This window comes from Malania oleifera, chromosome 2, assembly GCF_029873635.1.
Source record: "Malania oleifera isolate guangnan ecotype guangnan chromosome 2, ASM2987363v1, whole genome shotgun sequence".
NCBI classification, from domain to species: domain Eukaryota; kingdom Viridiplantae; phylum Streptophyta; class Magnoliopsida; order Santalales; family Ximeniaceae; genus Malania; species Malania oleifera.
The window spans coordinates 150574102-150592831 of record NC_080418.1 but is presented as its reverse complement, the minus strand read 5'-3'; the positions used below and the strand labels follow the sequence as shown (position 1 = coordinate 150592831).

Here is an 18730-nt window from a genome sequence, read left to right as displayed (position 1 = left end):
GATTTTTTGCTCTCAGCTGAAGTAATATGGAGATTAAATTAGAAGCAGGCAACCAACAGGATGGGACTACATATGATTAATTTAGGAGTACTGTCACTTGGAAACAAAAAAAAAAAAAAAAGTAAGTTGCCACCCTAGATGAGTATAACAAAGGTTCAAGCTAATGAAACTTCTTAACTATATGAAGAGCAAAGTGCAATTTTAGTTTTAAAAGTACTAGAAAAGAGAATAGCTTGAAACTTCTTAATTATATAAAGAGCAAAGTGTAACTTGAGTTTCAAAAGTATTAGAAAAGAGAATGAACAAAAAGTTTATGAGTTCCAATTCAATCAAAATAGCATGGGCCTTCAACAGGTTCATTAATGTCTTAATTCCACAACAGAAAATATTTCAATACACAGAGTAGTACAAAACTGTCTCATTTCCTGGAAAGGCATCGGTACCTTCGATGTCGTTTTGCCAAAGGAGATATTTCAATTGGATAATCCAAAACAAATGTTGGTTGTAAAAGCTTTGGTTCTACCACAATCTCAAAAACCTGCAAAAATCAAACATCTAAAAGCTCAGTTGAACCATACAAGAAAAATAATCTATTTTTTTTAATTGAAAAAGAAGATTTTATTAAGAAGAAGAAGTACAACAATGAGCTTAAAAAATCCTCCTTACATGATGCAAGAAGAAAGAAAAAAACAAAATAAAAATAGATAAAAACAGCACAGCCAACCAATCATGCTGTAAATCAGAAAACAAACCCCCTCCCCCCTCAATTTTTTTGGATAAAGGGATGCCAGCCCATGGTACAGTTAATCAAGCACCCTGACGAGTGTCACACAAATCAAAAATTACATTATAGTCCTTAATAATAGTCCTGCTATGCCCAGCCATTGACTGCAGTGAACCAGTGTCCTTTGCTGTTTTGGATTGTTGAGGTTGAATTTTTGAAACACAGCTGAAAAAACCCACAAGGAGGCCAAATAGTGAATCTATCCTAAAGCAAAACCAAAGACTTCCATTTCTGCATAAAAATATAAGCATTCCATTCCAACTAAATCCCCCACAAAAACTGCAAAATATGCACTCTTCCACAGTGCCGAAGCATCCTTACCCCTTCCAAAACCTAAAATATGGATCTTCCACTGACTCCAAACACACCCAATTCTCTCCAATCAGACCCAAAAGATTGTTCTACAACCTCCAAGTAAAGGAACAATGAAGGTAAAGGTGAAAAACAAATTCTGAATTTTGAAAACAGAGAGAACAAACATCTAGAGATAAAGCCTTGAAAGGCCTCCTACTCTGCAACATAGTGTTAACTCTGTTAAGAATGACCAACCAAATAAAAACTTCAATCTTAGAGGGGACTGTAGCCTTCCAAATAAAAACCTTAATCTTAGTGGGAAAAACAAGTTTTTATTCATTAACAAGATTCACAAGAATACTCCCCTGAAGAATCAAGAATCCGAGAACAAGGGTCTCTCCTTTGGAAAGGAGCCTACCAACCCAACAAACTTAATAAGGAGCCTACCAACCCAATAAAAGTTGTGTAAGGAATAAAAAAAGTATGTAACTGTGAAATCCCCTACCAAGGACTAACATACGAACATCTCAACCCCAAAAATAATCTAATGTTTCAGGATTTAATACTGTGCAGCTACTGCAGCTGGCATGTTGGAAATATGAGTAATTAAATAAACATATAAAATCAAGAGCTGAATTTTTGGATAAAGAGATACAGATCAACCTCATTAAGGAGATGGCCAACAGATGGGCATGCTTCAATGGAAGATATTTCTTTAATGTCATGCTCGGCTCTAAGCGTCCTCAATGCAACTTCTTGAGCAACTTTAAAATCACTACCCAACTCATTGAAGTCAATCCCAGTTGCTTCTTTTACAAGATTGTGCATAGTTTCTCTCTTCCAAGGCCGCTCCAAACAAATCTCCACTCCCTGCAGGAGACACCATCATTTACAAATTTTAAATGCCTAAAATTAGAGTTCAAAGCCATTTGACAATGTAATTAGAATACAAGTGTGTCAATTAAGAGTTCAACAGTGTATCTAACACAGAGGTGGGTGCCATAACCCACCACAGTCCTTTACAAGCAGCACCCAAATATTAAAGCTCACAGACTATTTTTACAGTTATAAAAATAATAAACAAAATAAATAAATTCAGCCAATCATGGAAGCAATGTCAACATGAGAAAATATAAGGTTTTGTCAAAAGTTTATTGATTTGGCGAGAACAAAATTAGTTAGTACTCTTTTGTGTCTCACCAAACAATATTTCAACTGAGATATCTATGTTCATCAAATGATAGCTTAAAAGCATGTTTACTTGATAATCAATGGAAAGCTTCCCATGAACTGCAAGAGCACATCGAGTAATAATTTCCTCAGCCATGTTCATCATGCTTTGATAGTCTGAATATGCTTCATACATCTATCATCAAGCTAACAAAAATATTGATCAGTGCTTGTTTGAATAGAGATGAATGGCTAATATATGTTATAATAATTGAATTAATGGTTTTTATCATGAAATAAACATTCACAAAAATGTACTAGATCAAACGAAAATAGCATACCAAGAGACATTACCTCTATGGTAGTAAATTCAGGATTATGACGAGTTGAAATGCCCTCATTTCTGAAAATTCGGCCCATCTCATATACTCTTTCAAACCCTCCAACCTGTCATTTGCGAATAGAGATAGTTATTTGAGACACAAACTTCAGCAAAGCACATATGAAGAAGAAAACATACCCAATAATATTTTAGCCTTGACTTGGGAGAAAAGAATTGCTACGGAGTTAGAACATGCTGCCCACTTAGCTTGATGCATATATTTGATATTCAAATTTTAGAATTAATTGAAATTAAAGGAATGACCAAGAAGAGCGCTGATTTGAATGCACCACTTTGATACTTGTTAAAGCTTGATATACATTGTAGGCTCACAACTTAACAACTTAAACTTTTAGGTCAAGTGGTAATCTAACATGGAATCAGATCTGGTTACCAAAAGGTCTTAGGTTCTAGTTTCATGCTCTTGTTTATTGTGTGGTGTTTTAAAAAATTATTGTATTCCCTGTAATGCGTGTTATCTATCATGTGTTTATCTCCCCACACACAGTCGGGCTGCACGTGCAGGGGAGTGTTCAAGTTTGATATACATTGTTGGCCCACAACCCAACAGCTTAAGCTTTTAGGTATAGTGGTAATCTAACAATACTCAAGACTGATGAAGGTGTGAAACTCAAGATTTCAAGGCCATAGCCTGGCTTCTAGACTCTAGTTGATTACTGCCTAAGTTCTCTTTCACTCAATGAAGTCCTCTAAATCATTGTTGGTTGGAAATTTTAACAAGGAGTGTATTTAAATTTGACTTCAAAAAAGCTTGGGACAATACTGATGAGAGTTTTCTGTTCCATATGATGAAGATTCAGGAACTATGACTTGACCCACACCCCAGGCCTCCATCACACAAGCAGATGATATCACACCTTAGCTAACACTCTCTTTTCTTCTTATTTTATTAAAATCTTCGTTTACTGATAACACAAAATTTAGCCGGTTACAAGTCACTTTGCAACATAACTCGCCCAAAAGCCACTCCACTTAACTTAGATGCTTCATTGCTTCAAAATATAGTATGTTTAACATCACAAACAACAGCTTATCATGAACTTCAAACAAAGCAATAATAGGACAAATAAAGATTCAATATGGAAAATGGAAGGTAAGATATAAGTAAGTCTAACCAGCATTCTCTTTAAGTGTAGCTCAGTAGCAATCCTCAAAAAAAGATCCCGGGCAAGTGAATTATGGTATGTAATGAATGGCCTAGCTTCTGCTCCACCAGCTGCTCCCTAGTTGATCAAATAGATTAAAAACCAAGCTCCAGATGCAAATGCTCCTTTTCTTTAACAAGTATCAGATGTTAAATAAATGTTCAAGAAAAAAATATATATTTTATGGATACATGAAATTCGTTAAGAAATTGGGAAACAACAAAATAGATATATATATATATATATATATATATTCTACTCACCCCAACCACTCAACTAGCAGAAATAACTGGCAAACTTTTTTTAGTAAAAAAATATAATAATTAACAATCTCCAATAGCTAGCTCAGTTAATCTACAATCTATTAATCCAATTGCTTTAATAGTCACCAAAGTTCTTTACCAATGCACACACAAAGGAATTAATATTAAGATCTCAACTCCATGTCTCGTGGCTCATTAGATTTTTCTTTTGCTGTTCTTATTTTCCAGGACTGTGTTATTTAAACACAGAGCCAATCTACAACATTGTCGACAAAACAGGAAAGGTAAAAATACAAAAGATTACATCATCGCTGCCTTCCAGGCCCTACGGATATCAGACAGCAAGAGACCCTCAAAAACCCCAAAAGAAAGAGCCTGAAAGGAAGTCAAAAGTGTAGCTTTCTCCCACATCAACTCGGAGGAGTTTTCTGGTCTTTAAAAAATCTAGCATTCCCTTCAAGCCAGAATGTCCACAAGGAAGCAAAAACTGCACAATTCCAAAAGGTTCTCCTTCTATATCCCTTCCAAAACCCCAATAGTACACTGCTATAAATTCATGAACAGTGTGCAGTGCCACCCAAACCTCAACAAAGCAGGAAAACAAATTGTTCCAGAAAAACCTCGCCACCCTGCAATGCAAAAATAAATGACAATTACTCACTTTCACCTCATGACACATCATGCATACATCTGGCCTGAGAGCCTGAGGCCTCTTAGTCTAAAGCAAGTATTCATGTTAATCCTGTGGAGAACCAATGCCGAAATCTAATCTTAAAAGGGGCTTTAGCCTTACGCCCAACTTTATCCAAAAGGAATGAAGTGGGGATTAGAGATTTTGTAAGATGAATGAAAAAAAGATTTTGAAGAAAAAGTTCCTGAAGAGTCCCAATCCAAAGCCTAGCATCCCCCCTCCACTAGGATTGAAGGAATTCAGAACGCTCAATAGGAGAGTAAGTTCATCTACCTCTCCTTCATTAAGACTCTTGAAAAAATGGAAGTCCCATGATACAAAGCCCCCCTTGGAAGAAAAGACCTTGGAAGAATAGGATTCTGAAATTTATGGATGGAAAATAGTCTTACAATCGAAGCACTGCCAATTCCAAAGAAGTATCACCCGCCTAATTAACCTCCCTATAACAAACCCCATCACAATGCAAAAAATGAAACGAATGAGGGGGGAAATAACTCTGAAACAAATTTCCAGGGGCTTCCATGAGTAACACAGCTACTCCCCTAGTATCCTACCCATCCTATTAATACCATACTTGCTCATATACCTTGTCCATAAGGAGTTAGACTCCAAAGGGGATCTCCATAACCATTGCCTATTGAGGAGATGTTCTTAGAAGCCACATTGCTGAGTCGCAGCCCCCACCTTAACTGCATCCTAGCTAACAATGTGATCCCTCTTATCCTTCCCAAAACCAAACCACAAGAAATCTCTCATAAGACTCTCCAAGCGCCCAGCTGCTTTCTTCGAAACTGTCAAAAGAGATAAAAATAAACACAACAACAACAACAACAAAACCAAGCCTTAGTCCCACTAGGTGGGGTCGATTATATGAATCCTTTCCCGCCAATTTATGCGATCATGGACCATTTCTTTTGATAAATTCAAGGATCTTAAATCCTTACTCACTATCTCCTCCCAAGTTATTTTAGGTCTATCCCTACCCCTTCTATTGCCCACCACAATAACTAAGTCACTCTTCCTCACAAGTGCACTATGTGGCATACGTTGCAAGTGTCCATACCATCTGAGTCGTCCCTCACTCATCCCTCCCTTGTCTCATCTTCTATAGGAGCTACACCTAACTTACCATGAATATGTTCATTCCTTAATTTATCTTTCAATGCTATACTAATCCATCTAAGCATTCTCATCTCGGCAACCTTTACTTTTTGAATATTATGTTTCTTCGTCGCTCAACATTCCGATCCATATAGCATTGCTAGTCTTATAGTTGTCCTATAAAACTTCCCTTTCAATTTGAAGGGTATTCTACAATCACAGAGCACACTTGAAGCACTTCTCCATTTTACCCAACCTACTTCAACTCTATGCATTACATCATCTTCAATTTCTCCTTCAGCACACATAATAGATCCAAGGTATCGAAATCTACAAGTGTTATTTATTTCTTCATCATCAAGTTTAACTTTGTCCCCAACATTCCTCTTATCATTACTAAAATTATATTTCATATATTATGTCTTATTTCTACTTATCCTAAAGCCTCTAGATTCCAAAGCTTCTCTCCATAATTCTAACTCGGCCTCTCTCCATCCCTAATTTCATCAATTAATACAATATCATCTGCAAACAACATACACCATGGAACCTCTTTTTGAATACTCTCAGTCAATTGGTCCATCACTAAAGCAAAAAGGATAAAGACTCAAAGCAAATCCTTGATGCACACCTATGGTGATTGAAAATTCTCTAGTTTCTCCATCTATAGTCCTTACACTAGTCATTACTCCATCATACATATCCTTAATAACATCGGTATACCTACTACATACACCTATTTTTTCAAAAACTCACCATAGAATTTCCCTAGGTATCCTATCATATGCTATTTCAAGGTCAATAAAAATCATATGCAAGTCTCTCTTCTTTTCCCTAAACTTTTCCATTAATCTTCTTAAAAGATAAATAGCTTTTGTGGTAGATCTCCCAAACATAAAACCAAATTGATTTTCTAAGACCTTCGTTTCTAACCTTAATCTTTGTTCAACTACCCTTTCTCATAGTTTCATCGTATGACTCATAAGTTTAATTCCACGATAGTTATTAGAATTTTTAATATCTCCTTTATTTTTGTATATAGGTATTAAAGTGTTTTTCCTCCATTTATCTGACATTTTCTTAGTTTTTATAATTGTATTAAATAAATTAGTTAACCATATAATTCCGTTATTACCCAAGCATTTCCAAACTTCAATTGGGATTTTATCTAGTCCGAGAGCTTTCCCATTTTTCATCTTTTTTAGTACAAACTTAACTTCGTTAACTCTAATTTTGCGAATAAATCTGATATTTTTAATCTTTTCCTCCATTGACAATTCTAAGTCTTCTATTTGGTTTTCGTTAAACTTACTAAAGTAACTTCGCTATCTTTCTTTAATATCTTCGTCCTTAACCAAGACAATATCATCCTCACTTTTTATACATTTTACATTTCCTAAGTCCTTGCTCTTCCTTTCTCTAACTTTAGCAAGTTTAAATATATCGCTTTTCCCTACTTTTGTAAATAACCTATCATACAAACTATTAAATGATCTATATTTAGCTTCACTAACGGTCCTTTTTGCATCTTTTCTTGTTTCCTTATATTTTTCAAAGTTATCTCTGTTTCTACATTTTTGCCACGTTTTATACCAAATTCTTTTTGTCTTTATGATTTTTTGTACATCTTTATCCCACCACCAACTCTCTTTGCTATTCGAGAATCTTCCCCTTGATTCACCTAAAATCTCTTTTTCTATTTTTTAATAGAACTAATCTATTCGAAATCTATCTCATCCTCTATGGTCCAATCCTCATCTTTGATCATTTTATCTTTAAATTTTATTATATTTTCTCCTTTTAGGTTCCACCATCTAGTTCTTCTACACTGGTTTATTTTATTCTTTTTCTTCCATTTTTTAATACATATATCTAACACTAACACTCTATGTTGTGTGGTTAGGCTTTCACTTGGAATAACTTTACAATCCTTGCATGATAAACGATCTACCCTCCTAGTTTAAAAAAAAATCTATTTGACTTCTATTTTGTCCACTTTTAAAGGTTATTAAGTGTTTTTCTCTCTTCTTAAAACAAGCATTCATTATACTAAAATCATATGACATAGCAAAATCTAAGATCACCTCCCCAGACTCATTTTTGTCTCCATATTCATATCCTCTATGTATCCTCTCATAATTTTTATTATCTCTTCCGATGTGTCCATTCAGATCTCCTCCTATAAATATTTTCTCAGTCCTTGGTATGCCTTGTACTATCCATATCTTCCCAAAATTGTCTCTTAAGATTTTCTGCCAAGCCAACTTAAGGAGCATAAGCACTAATGATATCTATTATCTCTTGTCCTAATACCGTCTTGATTTTTATAATTCTATCCCCTACTCTAATTACATCCACAACGCTATCTTTTAAGTTTTTGTCTATAATAATGCCTACTCTATTCTTATGATTTCCTTTTCCAGTGTACCAAAGTTTAAATCCTGGTTTATCAATTTCTCCAACTTTCTCCCCCACCCACTTAGTTTCTTGAAGGTAAATTATATTAATTCTTCTTCTGATCATTGTATCCACAATTTCCATGCTTTTACCCATAAGTGTCCCTATATTCCAAGTTGCTAATCTAATCCTAGTTTCCTGAAATAACGTCTTTACCTGCCCACGTCCATAATGATGCAAGAACCCTCGCATATTTGACACCGTACCTGGGCGCCAACACGGCACGTTGCTTTGAGGCGACGACCTAGCCAACCCTCGCACACTTTTCGCTACATCCAGGTGGTTCAAGTGCAACGTGTCGCTCGTAGGGGACGCCCTAGCAAATATTCGGTAAAGATTCATTTCATAGTGATCTAACAAATTTTACACTGGCTGTCAGCTACCTAACGCAACCCTCCTTTACCCGAGCTTGGTACCGGCTGTGTGTGAAAAAATTAGGACATTAAGTGCATCACAGGCAGAGTTAAAAAGAGATAAAAATAAATAAATGGGAATATTAGAAACGAAAGGACTAATGAGAGTAATCCTACCTCCTTAAGAGAGATAAGCTTTCTTCGACCCCTCTTTATCTTTTTCGTATTCTTTAATTCACCAGGCCCCATAAAGCAGCTGACAAAGGGTAACCCCGCAAAGGAAGGTCAAGCTAAGTTAACATATCGCACCCTACTAGAGATCTAAAGTCCTCTATCACCCTATTACTCAGATTAATGCCTACTACGCGCCTCTTAGACTAATTTATTTTCAACCCTGAAATCTTCCAAGAGATTCTTAGCAAGGGAAGGGCCTTACAAACTTTCTCAATACTATTTCCAAGAAAGAAATAGTACCATCAGCAAATTGCAAATGAGATGCCTCCACCTCCTTCCTACCATATGCCAACCCTCCTAATCACACCTAGATCCTAGGCACAAAGCACAAGCCTACTCAAATCATCCACTGCCAGCATGAACAAGAAAGGAGATAACCGGCCCTCGGGCATAAACTCAGGTGGTGAGGAGGTTCACCAGAAGGCCTTGAACAAAGGTGAAGTCTGGGGTTCAAACCTTGCCGCCTACAGCACACATCTGCAATTTACCTCCTACGTGTTGGCTGAGGGCACGACTGGCGTAGGCGTGGAATTAGTCTGGTGCGTAAGCCCAAGAAACCCAGCGTATCCAAAAAAAAAAAAGGAGATAATGGATCCCCTTGTCTTAAACCCTAGAAACCCCAAACCAAACCCTGAGCTGGCCATTGACAATCGCTGCCATATTGACTGAACTAAGGCATCCTCTAACCCATTTATGCAATAAAGGCCCAAAGCCTTTTTAACCAACATCTTATCCAAGAAGCCTCGCATAAATTGGCGGAAAAATATTCATATAGCCAACCCCACCTAGTGGGACTAAGGCTTGGTTTTGTTGTTGTTGTTTTTATCTTATCCAAGAAGCCATAATTGACCATGTCATAAGCTTTCTCAGAATCTAATTTAAGGATAATGCCCTTTTTACGCCTCCTTTTCACATCCTCAACCACTTCATTAGCTACCAAGACTACATCTAAAATTTGTCTCTCTTGGACAAAGGTAGACTGGGCCAAATATATGGTTCCCCCAAGACCTCTTTGAGAATCCTCAACAAGACCTTAGTGAGGAATTTGTAGATGCTAGTAATGCAGTCAATTATGTCTCTCCTAGAAGTTTGTTAGCTACCTCTCACGTTGTTCTAAGATTCCTTCTATTTGTAGATCATTTGTGGCAGGCAGGAAGGGCTCGTGCTGCTGCAGCAAGATTAGAAAAAGTAATTGATTTTTTTTTTATAATAAAAGGAAGTATATTAGATAGGAAAAAAAGAAGGTACAACATGCAGGGACAAGGAATCCGCCAAAAAAACAGAAAAGAAAGAAAGAAAAAATAAAAAACAAAAAAAAACACAAACAAAAAACTGAAGATCACACCATGAAACTGGATAAAATTAACCAAGAAAACCCCTTTCAGACCCTTTCCGTCATATTTTACTGAACTCTTCAAATTTGCTAATGTTGACCCTTCAATTTACGATTTTTGCCATCATCCATGCAAACCTTTTTTCTCTCAATATCACTCAACTTTAAATCCAACTTATCCAAACGATCTTGAGTTTCTAAATCCTCCCTGGGAATTTCCTCTACAGAAGTAGGCAATATTCCATCCCTACACTGAATTGTTGCCCAAACCACCATCTTCAAATGGTGATTTGGAAACTGTTCCTTCCACAACCCCTCTTAACTGGACTTATCGGACTAAAATCCCTTACCTTCCTAGACCTCTCTTTTTTAGGAATGAGAACAAAAGTAGAATTAATGTTTTGTCCCTATCCATATCAAACATAGCCCATCTAATCTCCTCCATAAGCCATATTGATTATGAATTTGTATGTCTCAATCGTGTTGCATAAGTTCAATGTCCAAACAGCCAAAACGAACAGATCCATGCTCCCTACCAAATCTTCCTTTCAGGTAGAAAATGGGGTTTCTTTCTAGAGTCATAAGTCCATATAATTTAGCTCTCACTGCTCTGGTTTTCAATTTCCAAGGTGTGCAATTCCAATTGGATTTTAAAAACAGTTGTATGCCACAAGTCTCTTATTCACATCTCAGGAAACAAATCAAAATTCCTATATGGAAAGACGCCACCAAATTACTTTATATATTTTTCCTTTTTGAACTTATATATATGAAGTTTTCACTAAAGAAATGTGAATTTTAGTCACTTCAGATTAATTACATAACAAGACAAAACATCAAAATCTAACAAAGATTTGAAGCATATTTCAATATGTTTCTCATCTTATTCAACTTCTTAAATTTTTTTCTTGTGTACATTAAACCAACAATTGAGTTTCAAAACACAACAACAATAATAATGACAAATTAATGACAGCATCAGCAACAGACAAGAGCACACTTTAAGTTTTTGACTAAAAACATCTTTGAAAGGTCGGTCCAAGCAAACATTTAGAAAACCCATGTCAAGCAATCATATATGCCTATGAACATAAACAATCCAATCAATGAAGGGCAAACATATTATTTTATTATCCTCCCCCGCCCTCAACTATTACAAAAAAATAAACAAAATAATTAAACTACTCAAATATAAAGTTCATTAATGAAATAATGCCATAAACAGTGACAAAGACATTGACAAACCTGTAAAACTGGAGTCTCAACTTCAATAAAGCCAAAAGATTCCACTGTCTTGCGAATCTCTGATACAATCTACTGAAAGCAGATTCAATTTAAATACTAGATTTCATGCAAGAAATACTATACTGTTCAAGCATAGGAAAGAACAGAAACTTATATGTGAAGGCAGCTCATAATCCAGGAGCGCTACAGGTGAAGGCTGAACGCTCCTACAGATTTTTGAGAATTTCAAAGTTCTTTTCATTTAAGCCATGCTAGATTTTTCAAATCTGGTCTATAATACAAGAAGTTGGGGGCTATAGCGCTGTTCATTTGGCTTCCAATTTTCCTTTTTTTTTATAACCCCTTTTGACTTCCAATTATTAAACCTTAATTTTTAAGCCAAGATTCAAGGTTCATCCAGACAAGCCCAATGGCCATGAATAAATCAACACTCCATTGTTCTCTAGGACAACAGGAAAACTGCGTCTGCGGCGCATGCAGCATATAATTATGAGCACAATTCATAGACAAAAATTTTTCACTTTTTCTAGAAGCCACTTTCCAGGAAGTTGGACTCGCACATCTTATTTTCTGTAGGTTTCGGCCTCACACATCCCATATTCCCATGTCAAACAAATAATATACAGCCCATCAAACAGCAAGGAAAAAATTTCCTCCATTAGATTCATTCTACACCAGATAAAATGGAGTCAAAATTATACGATGTAGTTGAGGCCTGCAACTTTCCCACAAACATGATTTTAATTCTTCTGACATTGTAGTTCACAAATAAACTCAAGACATACATGGAAACAAATCTCACTTCAGTGATAATCAATGAGATAACTAAGATATAACGTGAACCTTAAGCATGGAAATGATGGCAAAGGCAGCATTATGTTTTTAAATTTATCAAAATTTTTATATTAAGCGGACACAAAAAAAAAAAAAAACTAATTAAATGATAACGACTACAGCCATCACCACCACCTTAATACCCACCTTTGCTCTTTTCCTGAATATATCACCTACTTCAGGATTTGCAATCATATCTACGTACCTAAGCACAGAAAATGGCAATGCTTATCAGTCAAGTATATAACCCAGGAATCTAGCATTACCAAAAGTGAAGCATCAAAGGAGATATATGGGATATGGAAGTCAAAAACAAATTTTAAGGTGTCTCAAAATTGATTATAGGAGAATTCATATTGATTGTGATTCATTTTGGCATCATGGCATGTGCATGCATTCTTACAAACGAAAAGAGGTTCCAGTCAATTTTTTCTAAGCCAGCAAAGTAATAAATAAACTTATAAGGTTGGTCCTAGTTCACTGTCAAACAAACCAGGAAGACCATCATCAATATTTAAACATAACTCACTTTTCGGGTGTGAAGCAAAATGAAACCCAAGTACCAAGCAAGCATTAACAAGATACGCATGCAAGTGCATGAAATCACTTTGGATTGGCTTAACCCTAAGGATTAAGTGCATTAAATTGTTTTAACACCATGTCAAGCTTAGACCTGCAAAAAGGATAAAAGTTCGTTAATCCTTAGACTCGGTTTAGGTGGCTCAGATTCAGTTAGGAATCCTTAACACTAACAATCTGTTGCAAAGTTTCAGTAGTTCAGAATCTGCCTCTCATTTGTTTATGCATTGTTCCTTCTTTCAGAGGATATGGAACAAGCTTTCTGGTTTCATTGGGAAAATTGAGTTTGTCCAAAATCCAAAAAAAAGGTTGAGAATATGTTGGCCATTCCATTTATGGGGTTTTAGCATGAGCTAAGAAAGATCAACCTGGGGAGATGTGGGTTGTATGCTGTGTTGTGGGGTATTTGGATGGAAAGGAACACTCACATTTTAAGGGGAATAAGACTTCATGGTTTTTGGTATAGTACAAGATATCAACATTTGGCTTCTTTACACGAGGCTGCTGCTGCAGGTTGTTACAAGGAAATGTGTTCTAAGGATGTTAATACGATTTGTTGGCTGTTCTACATTGACTGTTTTTTTTTTTCTTTTTTCAGTTTTTTTTCACTGTTTTCATTAGGACAATTCCTTATTCTCCTTCTTTACACTTTCTCTTTTTATTAACATAATTCTTCTTTTTCAATCAAAAAAAATCATTATCTGGATTTTTTAAATAAGATTGAAAAGAGCATGCTCTGTATGCACATGTTTGCGCACACACGCAAGAAGAGAACTTTCTTCACAGGAAGACACAGTGAAAATTACCACATTGCATGTGAATTTATAAGCCCTTAGATAGTGAATGTTCCCATTAAATTTCACATAAAAAACCACTCCAACATCTCATCAAATTATGTTATGATCCAGACACATTGCATGTCCAAGAAGGGTAAAGAAAAGAAATAACTCACCGCTGGCGGTAGCGTTTATCAACATCGGTTAAACCATGATATTTATCTGGTAAAGGGAGTAGAGATTTTGTAAGAATTGCAAACGAATCCACACAAACAGAGAGCTCCCCTGAAGAATCAACCAGAAAAGGAAAACTAAGGTCTAGCGAAGGTAAGCCAGATATGAAATCAAATCATCAGTATTTGGAATATACATTTATTTCATTTCAAAGACAGGTATCTGCAACTTGCAAACCAGATAACAAGGTTTCTCACTTATTTATAAATAAGCAACACACTAAAACACAATTACATAATTCATTAAATAGCACATAATCTTCAATTAAATACAGGTTTATTTAAAGAAGAAGAAAAACAAAATACCATGATATGTCCCAAAATATCAAATAACAACAATAGTAGCAAAATAAGGATCACAGAGTATTTTTTGAAAGAAAACCACAAAATAATAACATGACAGTTCCACAATATCACGTATAACAATTGTACCAAGCATAAGAATCACATTGTGTGTGCTTCACTTTTCAACAATTCACATATTGAAAGAAGAAAATTTTGCTGATGCACGACCCCAGACAAATATTTCAATTATATACTAAAGAGAAAACGGTACCAAATACTCAAATATTCCTCTTGCACAAAAGGCGAACAAAAAGAAAAGGAGATCAATTGAAAGTAAAATGCTATCAATCTTCAAAATTTTGCCAACATCGCAGGGTAAAATAAATGTACCTGGAGTTAAATCTAATCTAAAGTCCCAACCCACATCAAAAAGATGAAGAAACAGAACAAAAAGAAAAGAATCATATAAGCAACAGAGTACCTTTCTCTGTCCGCTTCATTGAACCACTTGCACCCAGTATATCACCAATATCAACAAGCGCCTTTAATTGCTCAAATTGTTCATTCAAAAGCCTTTCCTTCTCACAGTAAAGCTACAACCACAAACAAAAAATATTAGGTATTACCTTGCTATCCTTAGCTTAACGGGAAAATGTTTCAAGGATTGTTATGGTAACGACAAGAAAATTTGAAATGCCAACAATGGGGAAAAAAACCAAAAAAAAAAAAAAAACAACTAATATATTGTCATATATAAAATTTTGTAAACTCAAGATGAGTTTTCTTATCATTAAGCAATAGGTCATCTCATTTTTTTCTTTTTTTATTTATGATTTATTTCAAAAAATAAATAGCAATAACCAATGGCCTTTAGTGCCCCTTTACAATCATAGTCTTTGTTCTAAGCATTATAGGTCCTTAATTTTTCTCTCTTCCATATTTCAGTGTGCCTCTTCGTGTTCCAACATGTATTTCTCACTTTCTATATTCCCAAGTTCAAAAATGTTCCTCACTCCAAATTTCAGGACATCTTTGCATTGATCTCATATTTATATTTGATATATACATGTGCCCACACGCATTCTTACATTTTGGGCATCCTTCCATGCCCTACAAATTACCAAAAGATGTGAAAGAGTGGTGATTCAATGCAATAACAATGACAAAGATGAAAGGTCATGACAACTATTTGTCTAACAATTTCAACCAACTAAAAGAGAGATGCAACGACTTTCTAACAAGACACATTTTTCCCACTATTGCCCCAGATGACCAACAATTAGGAGAGGAGAAGAATGATCCAGCCTGTCCCTAGAGCTACAAGTAACATTGAGGTCACCCCGACCACCCACTGCAGACTAGACACCAGATAACTCTTCAAATTCCACAAGGATGAAAAATTTGGAATGTGAAACATCACTCGACATAGCCTTTAAGATCAAGAAAAACCAATAGAGAAGAGGACCCCATAAGAAACTCCTTAAAAGAAGCAACCCTTGTGTTCAATATGACCATTTGACCCCTTGACACGCTCGTAAGAGCAGCGAACCACCCAATCTCTCCCTTTAGAGTCCCAAATGCTTCTAATCAAGAGGGTATCTGTAACGCCCCGAACCCTTAAACCCGGGTCCGGCGCGTTATACCTGATAAAATCCCTAAATAATCCATAATCCATAATATACGCAGCGGAAAACATAAATATAATCTCCATAGAACATAATACCAGAGTTTACTAATTCTAACTATAACCCATAATAAATCATCCATCACCTACATTTCCATAAATTTACATAACTCCCAAAATATTTCAGTATTTTCACAATCATTCCTTACTCAACAGCCTTAAAACATAAAGACATAAAACATAAACATTTACATTCCCCAAAATAACATAGAAATAAATCATTTTCTTTTTCTATTTACCAAAAGTGTTATAAAATCTCGAGCTCTCTAAGCTCGATCTCGAGAAAACCCTGAAAAAGATAATTTCATATTCGGGTGAGACACATCTCAGTAAGGGAAGAAACAATATATTAAACTCTGCGTGTGGCCATCATGAGATAATACATATCATTTTATAATATTTGTAAATCATTAACGTAATACTAAAAGTCATTTTCTGATCCTAATCAAACACATGTAAATGTTTAACCCACGAGATTACCCGAGGATAGGGGTGATTACCCGCCCATACAAGTAGCACCCCTCTGCTCTGATATTTAGGCAACCCAAAGGTCGCAACTAAAGCATACCAGAGCACTCACCTTACTCAGTAAACCCTCAAGTGATAAATTGATCTCGTACTCACACAGTTCATACAAAAGTTTATCGACGAAGGCCCTAAGGATAGGGAAATCTACTCGCCCATACAAGTAGGTTCCCTCTACCCTAGTACGTTATGCGGCTACTGCCACATCTGTAGCTATTAGTGCACTCACTACTGCCACATCTGTAGCTATTAGTGCACTCACCTTACCCAGCAAGCCCTCAGGCGAAAGGTACGCATCGCCCAATCATAACATATTCTATGTACGTACATATTTCTAATATCATAATACATCATTCTTTCTATCATTATTCAATCATACACATCTATTCATATTCATAGCTTAACATTGCATTGTATTTCACTTTAAGTAACTCTTTCCCATTCGTATCATTCACGTTTCACATTTCATTTCATTGCATTGTCATTCCATTGTCATTTCATCGCATAATGTTTTCATATCATTCCTTTGTACTACAGTTGCTCTTTAGCCATCATTAGTTAGTCCACATAAAAATGCGCTAGAATCTAACACAGCTCCTTTTAGCTGTCATCAGTTAGTCCACATAGAAATGAGCTAGATCTGCTAACATGGCTGTCTTTCAGCTGTCTTACATTTACATGGTTGCATTTAACATACACAGGCAACATTATCCGTATCACATTTTATTCTCATTGCTTTACTTACTTAACCTGTATCTCGTACATTTAACATATATTTGCACAGAATCTCATGCCACACAATTTAGCAGTAAATTTCATACATTGCCTATAAAATAAGCCAACCAACATTTAACGTTTATATACTGAAAATACCTTTCATTCCTTACATAATTACACTGAAAATATTTTTCCACTTTCATCCGTTCATTTTCGCATATACATATCTAATAAACAGCCATAAACTCGAAAAAAATACAATTTAAACAGTTGGCATTTTACCCATATCGAAACATATACACGTACATATAACACAATTTATTTTTTCATTAAATTCATAAAAATTCTGATTTAATATATATTTTTTCCCTTACCTGATTTCTTGAACTACGCCAACAAGGACTCTGAAAAAAAAACCTACGGCGCTCACCCGGACCCTAAATCAAAAATTCTAATTCCATATAATTAATCCTGAATAAAATATTATTTTAATACTTCCTAAACCCATAAATTCAAAATAAATAAATATACCCTTAAATTTAGCCAAATTACCAAATTTCCCAAATCCCACTCTCGCTTTGGAGTAGGACCTAGAAAACTTCAATTGGAACTTTACTTATGTCAAAATAATGACGATCACGACTAGGACCCCATGGTGGTGCCTGATCGTCGATTTAACAGTAGATTTAACCAAAAAATTGAGAAATTAGGGAAAATATACATTTCCCAAGGAATGGTACGTATGCCGCTCCCATGACAAATCCGCTCCAATAGAAATATTGGTGGCAGAATTAGGAATCCAACGGCATCTTCCGTTTCCCGATCGGTTGAATATCCATCAAGAAATGAGGGGACAGAGAGAGAAGACGGAGGAGTGGATGATGAGCGTAGGAGAGAGCGCAGCTTTCTGTTTTTTTTTTTTCGCAGGATGCCTCTTCAGGCTTCCTAATCCCCCTTTTTTTTTTTTTTTTTTTTACTTACTTTAACATAATAATATTATATCATATATATATATATATATATATATATGATACACACACATTAAACTAACATATTATATATAAATATATATATTTTTATTTCGAATTTTTTTTTTACTATACTTTTATTTATATTTTGTGCTCTATTTGCAATTTTATGGGTTTAGGAAATATTAAAATAATATTTTATTCAAGATTAATTATATGGAATTAGAATTTTTGATTCAAGGTCCGGGTGAGCGCAGCAGGTTTTTTTCCGGAGTCCCTGTTGGCGTAATTCAAGAAATCAGGTAAGGGAAAAAATATATATTAAATCAGAATTTTTATGAATTTAATGAAAAAATAAATTGTGTTATATGTATGTGTATATGTTTCGATATGGGTAAAATGTCAACTGTTTAAATTGTATTTCTTTCGAGTTTAGGGATGTTTATTAGATATGTATATGCGAAAATGAACGGATGAAAGTGGAAAAATATTTTCAGTGTAATTATGTAAGGAATGAAAGGTATTTTCAGTATACAAACATTAAATGTTGGTTGACTTATTTTACAGGCAATGTATGAATTTTACTACTAAACTGTGTGGCATTAGATTCTGTGCAAATATATGTTAAATGTACGAGATACAGGTTAAATAAGTAA

The 18730-nt window shown here is 35.2% G+C and overlaps 1 protein-coding gene across 1 annotated transcript in view; it reads right to left on the bottom strand.

Moving 5' to 3' along the window:
* The window catches only part of LOC131147595 (lysine--tRNA ligase, chloroplastic/mitochondrial), a 36007-nt gene that overhangs the window by 3195 nt on the left and 14082 nt on the right, over nucleotides 1-18730 (bottom strand). Inside the window, exons 3-11 of the mRNA XM_058097094.1 lie at nucleotides 14662-14773; nucleotides 13839-13947; nucleotides 12455-12512; nucleotides 11474-11542; nucleotides 3767-3874; nucleotides 2603-2695; nucleotides 2340-2444; nucleotides 1742-1948; nucleotides 444-538 (exon numbers count right to left, since the gene is read on the bottom strand). Coding sequence (XP_057953077.1) covers nucleotides 444-538; nucleotides 1742-1948; nucleotides 2340-2444; nucleotides 2603-2695; nucleotides 3767-3874; nucleotides 11474-11542; nucleotides 12455-12512; nucleotides 13839-13947; nucleotides 14662-14773 — 956 coding nt within the window. The remainder of the gene's footprint in view (nucleotides 1-443; nucleotides 539-1741; nucleotides 1949-2339; nucleotides 2445-2602; nucleotides 2696-3766; nucleotides 3875-11473; nucleotides 11543-12454; nucleotides 12513-13838; nucleotides 13948-14661; nucleotides 14774-18730) is intronic.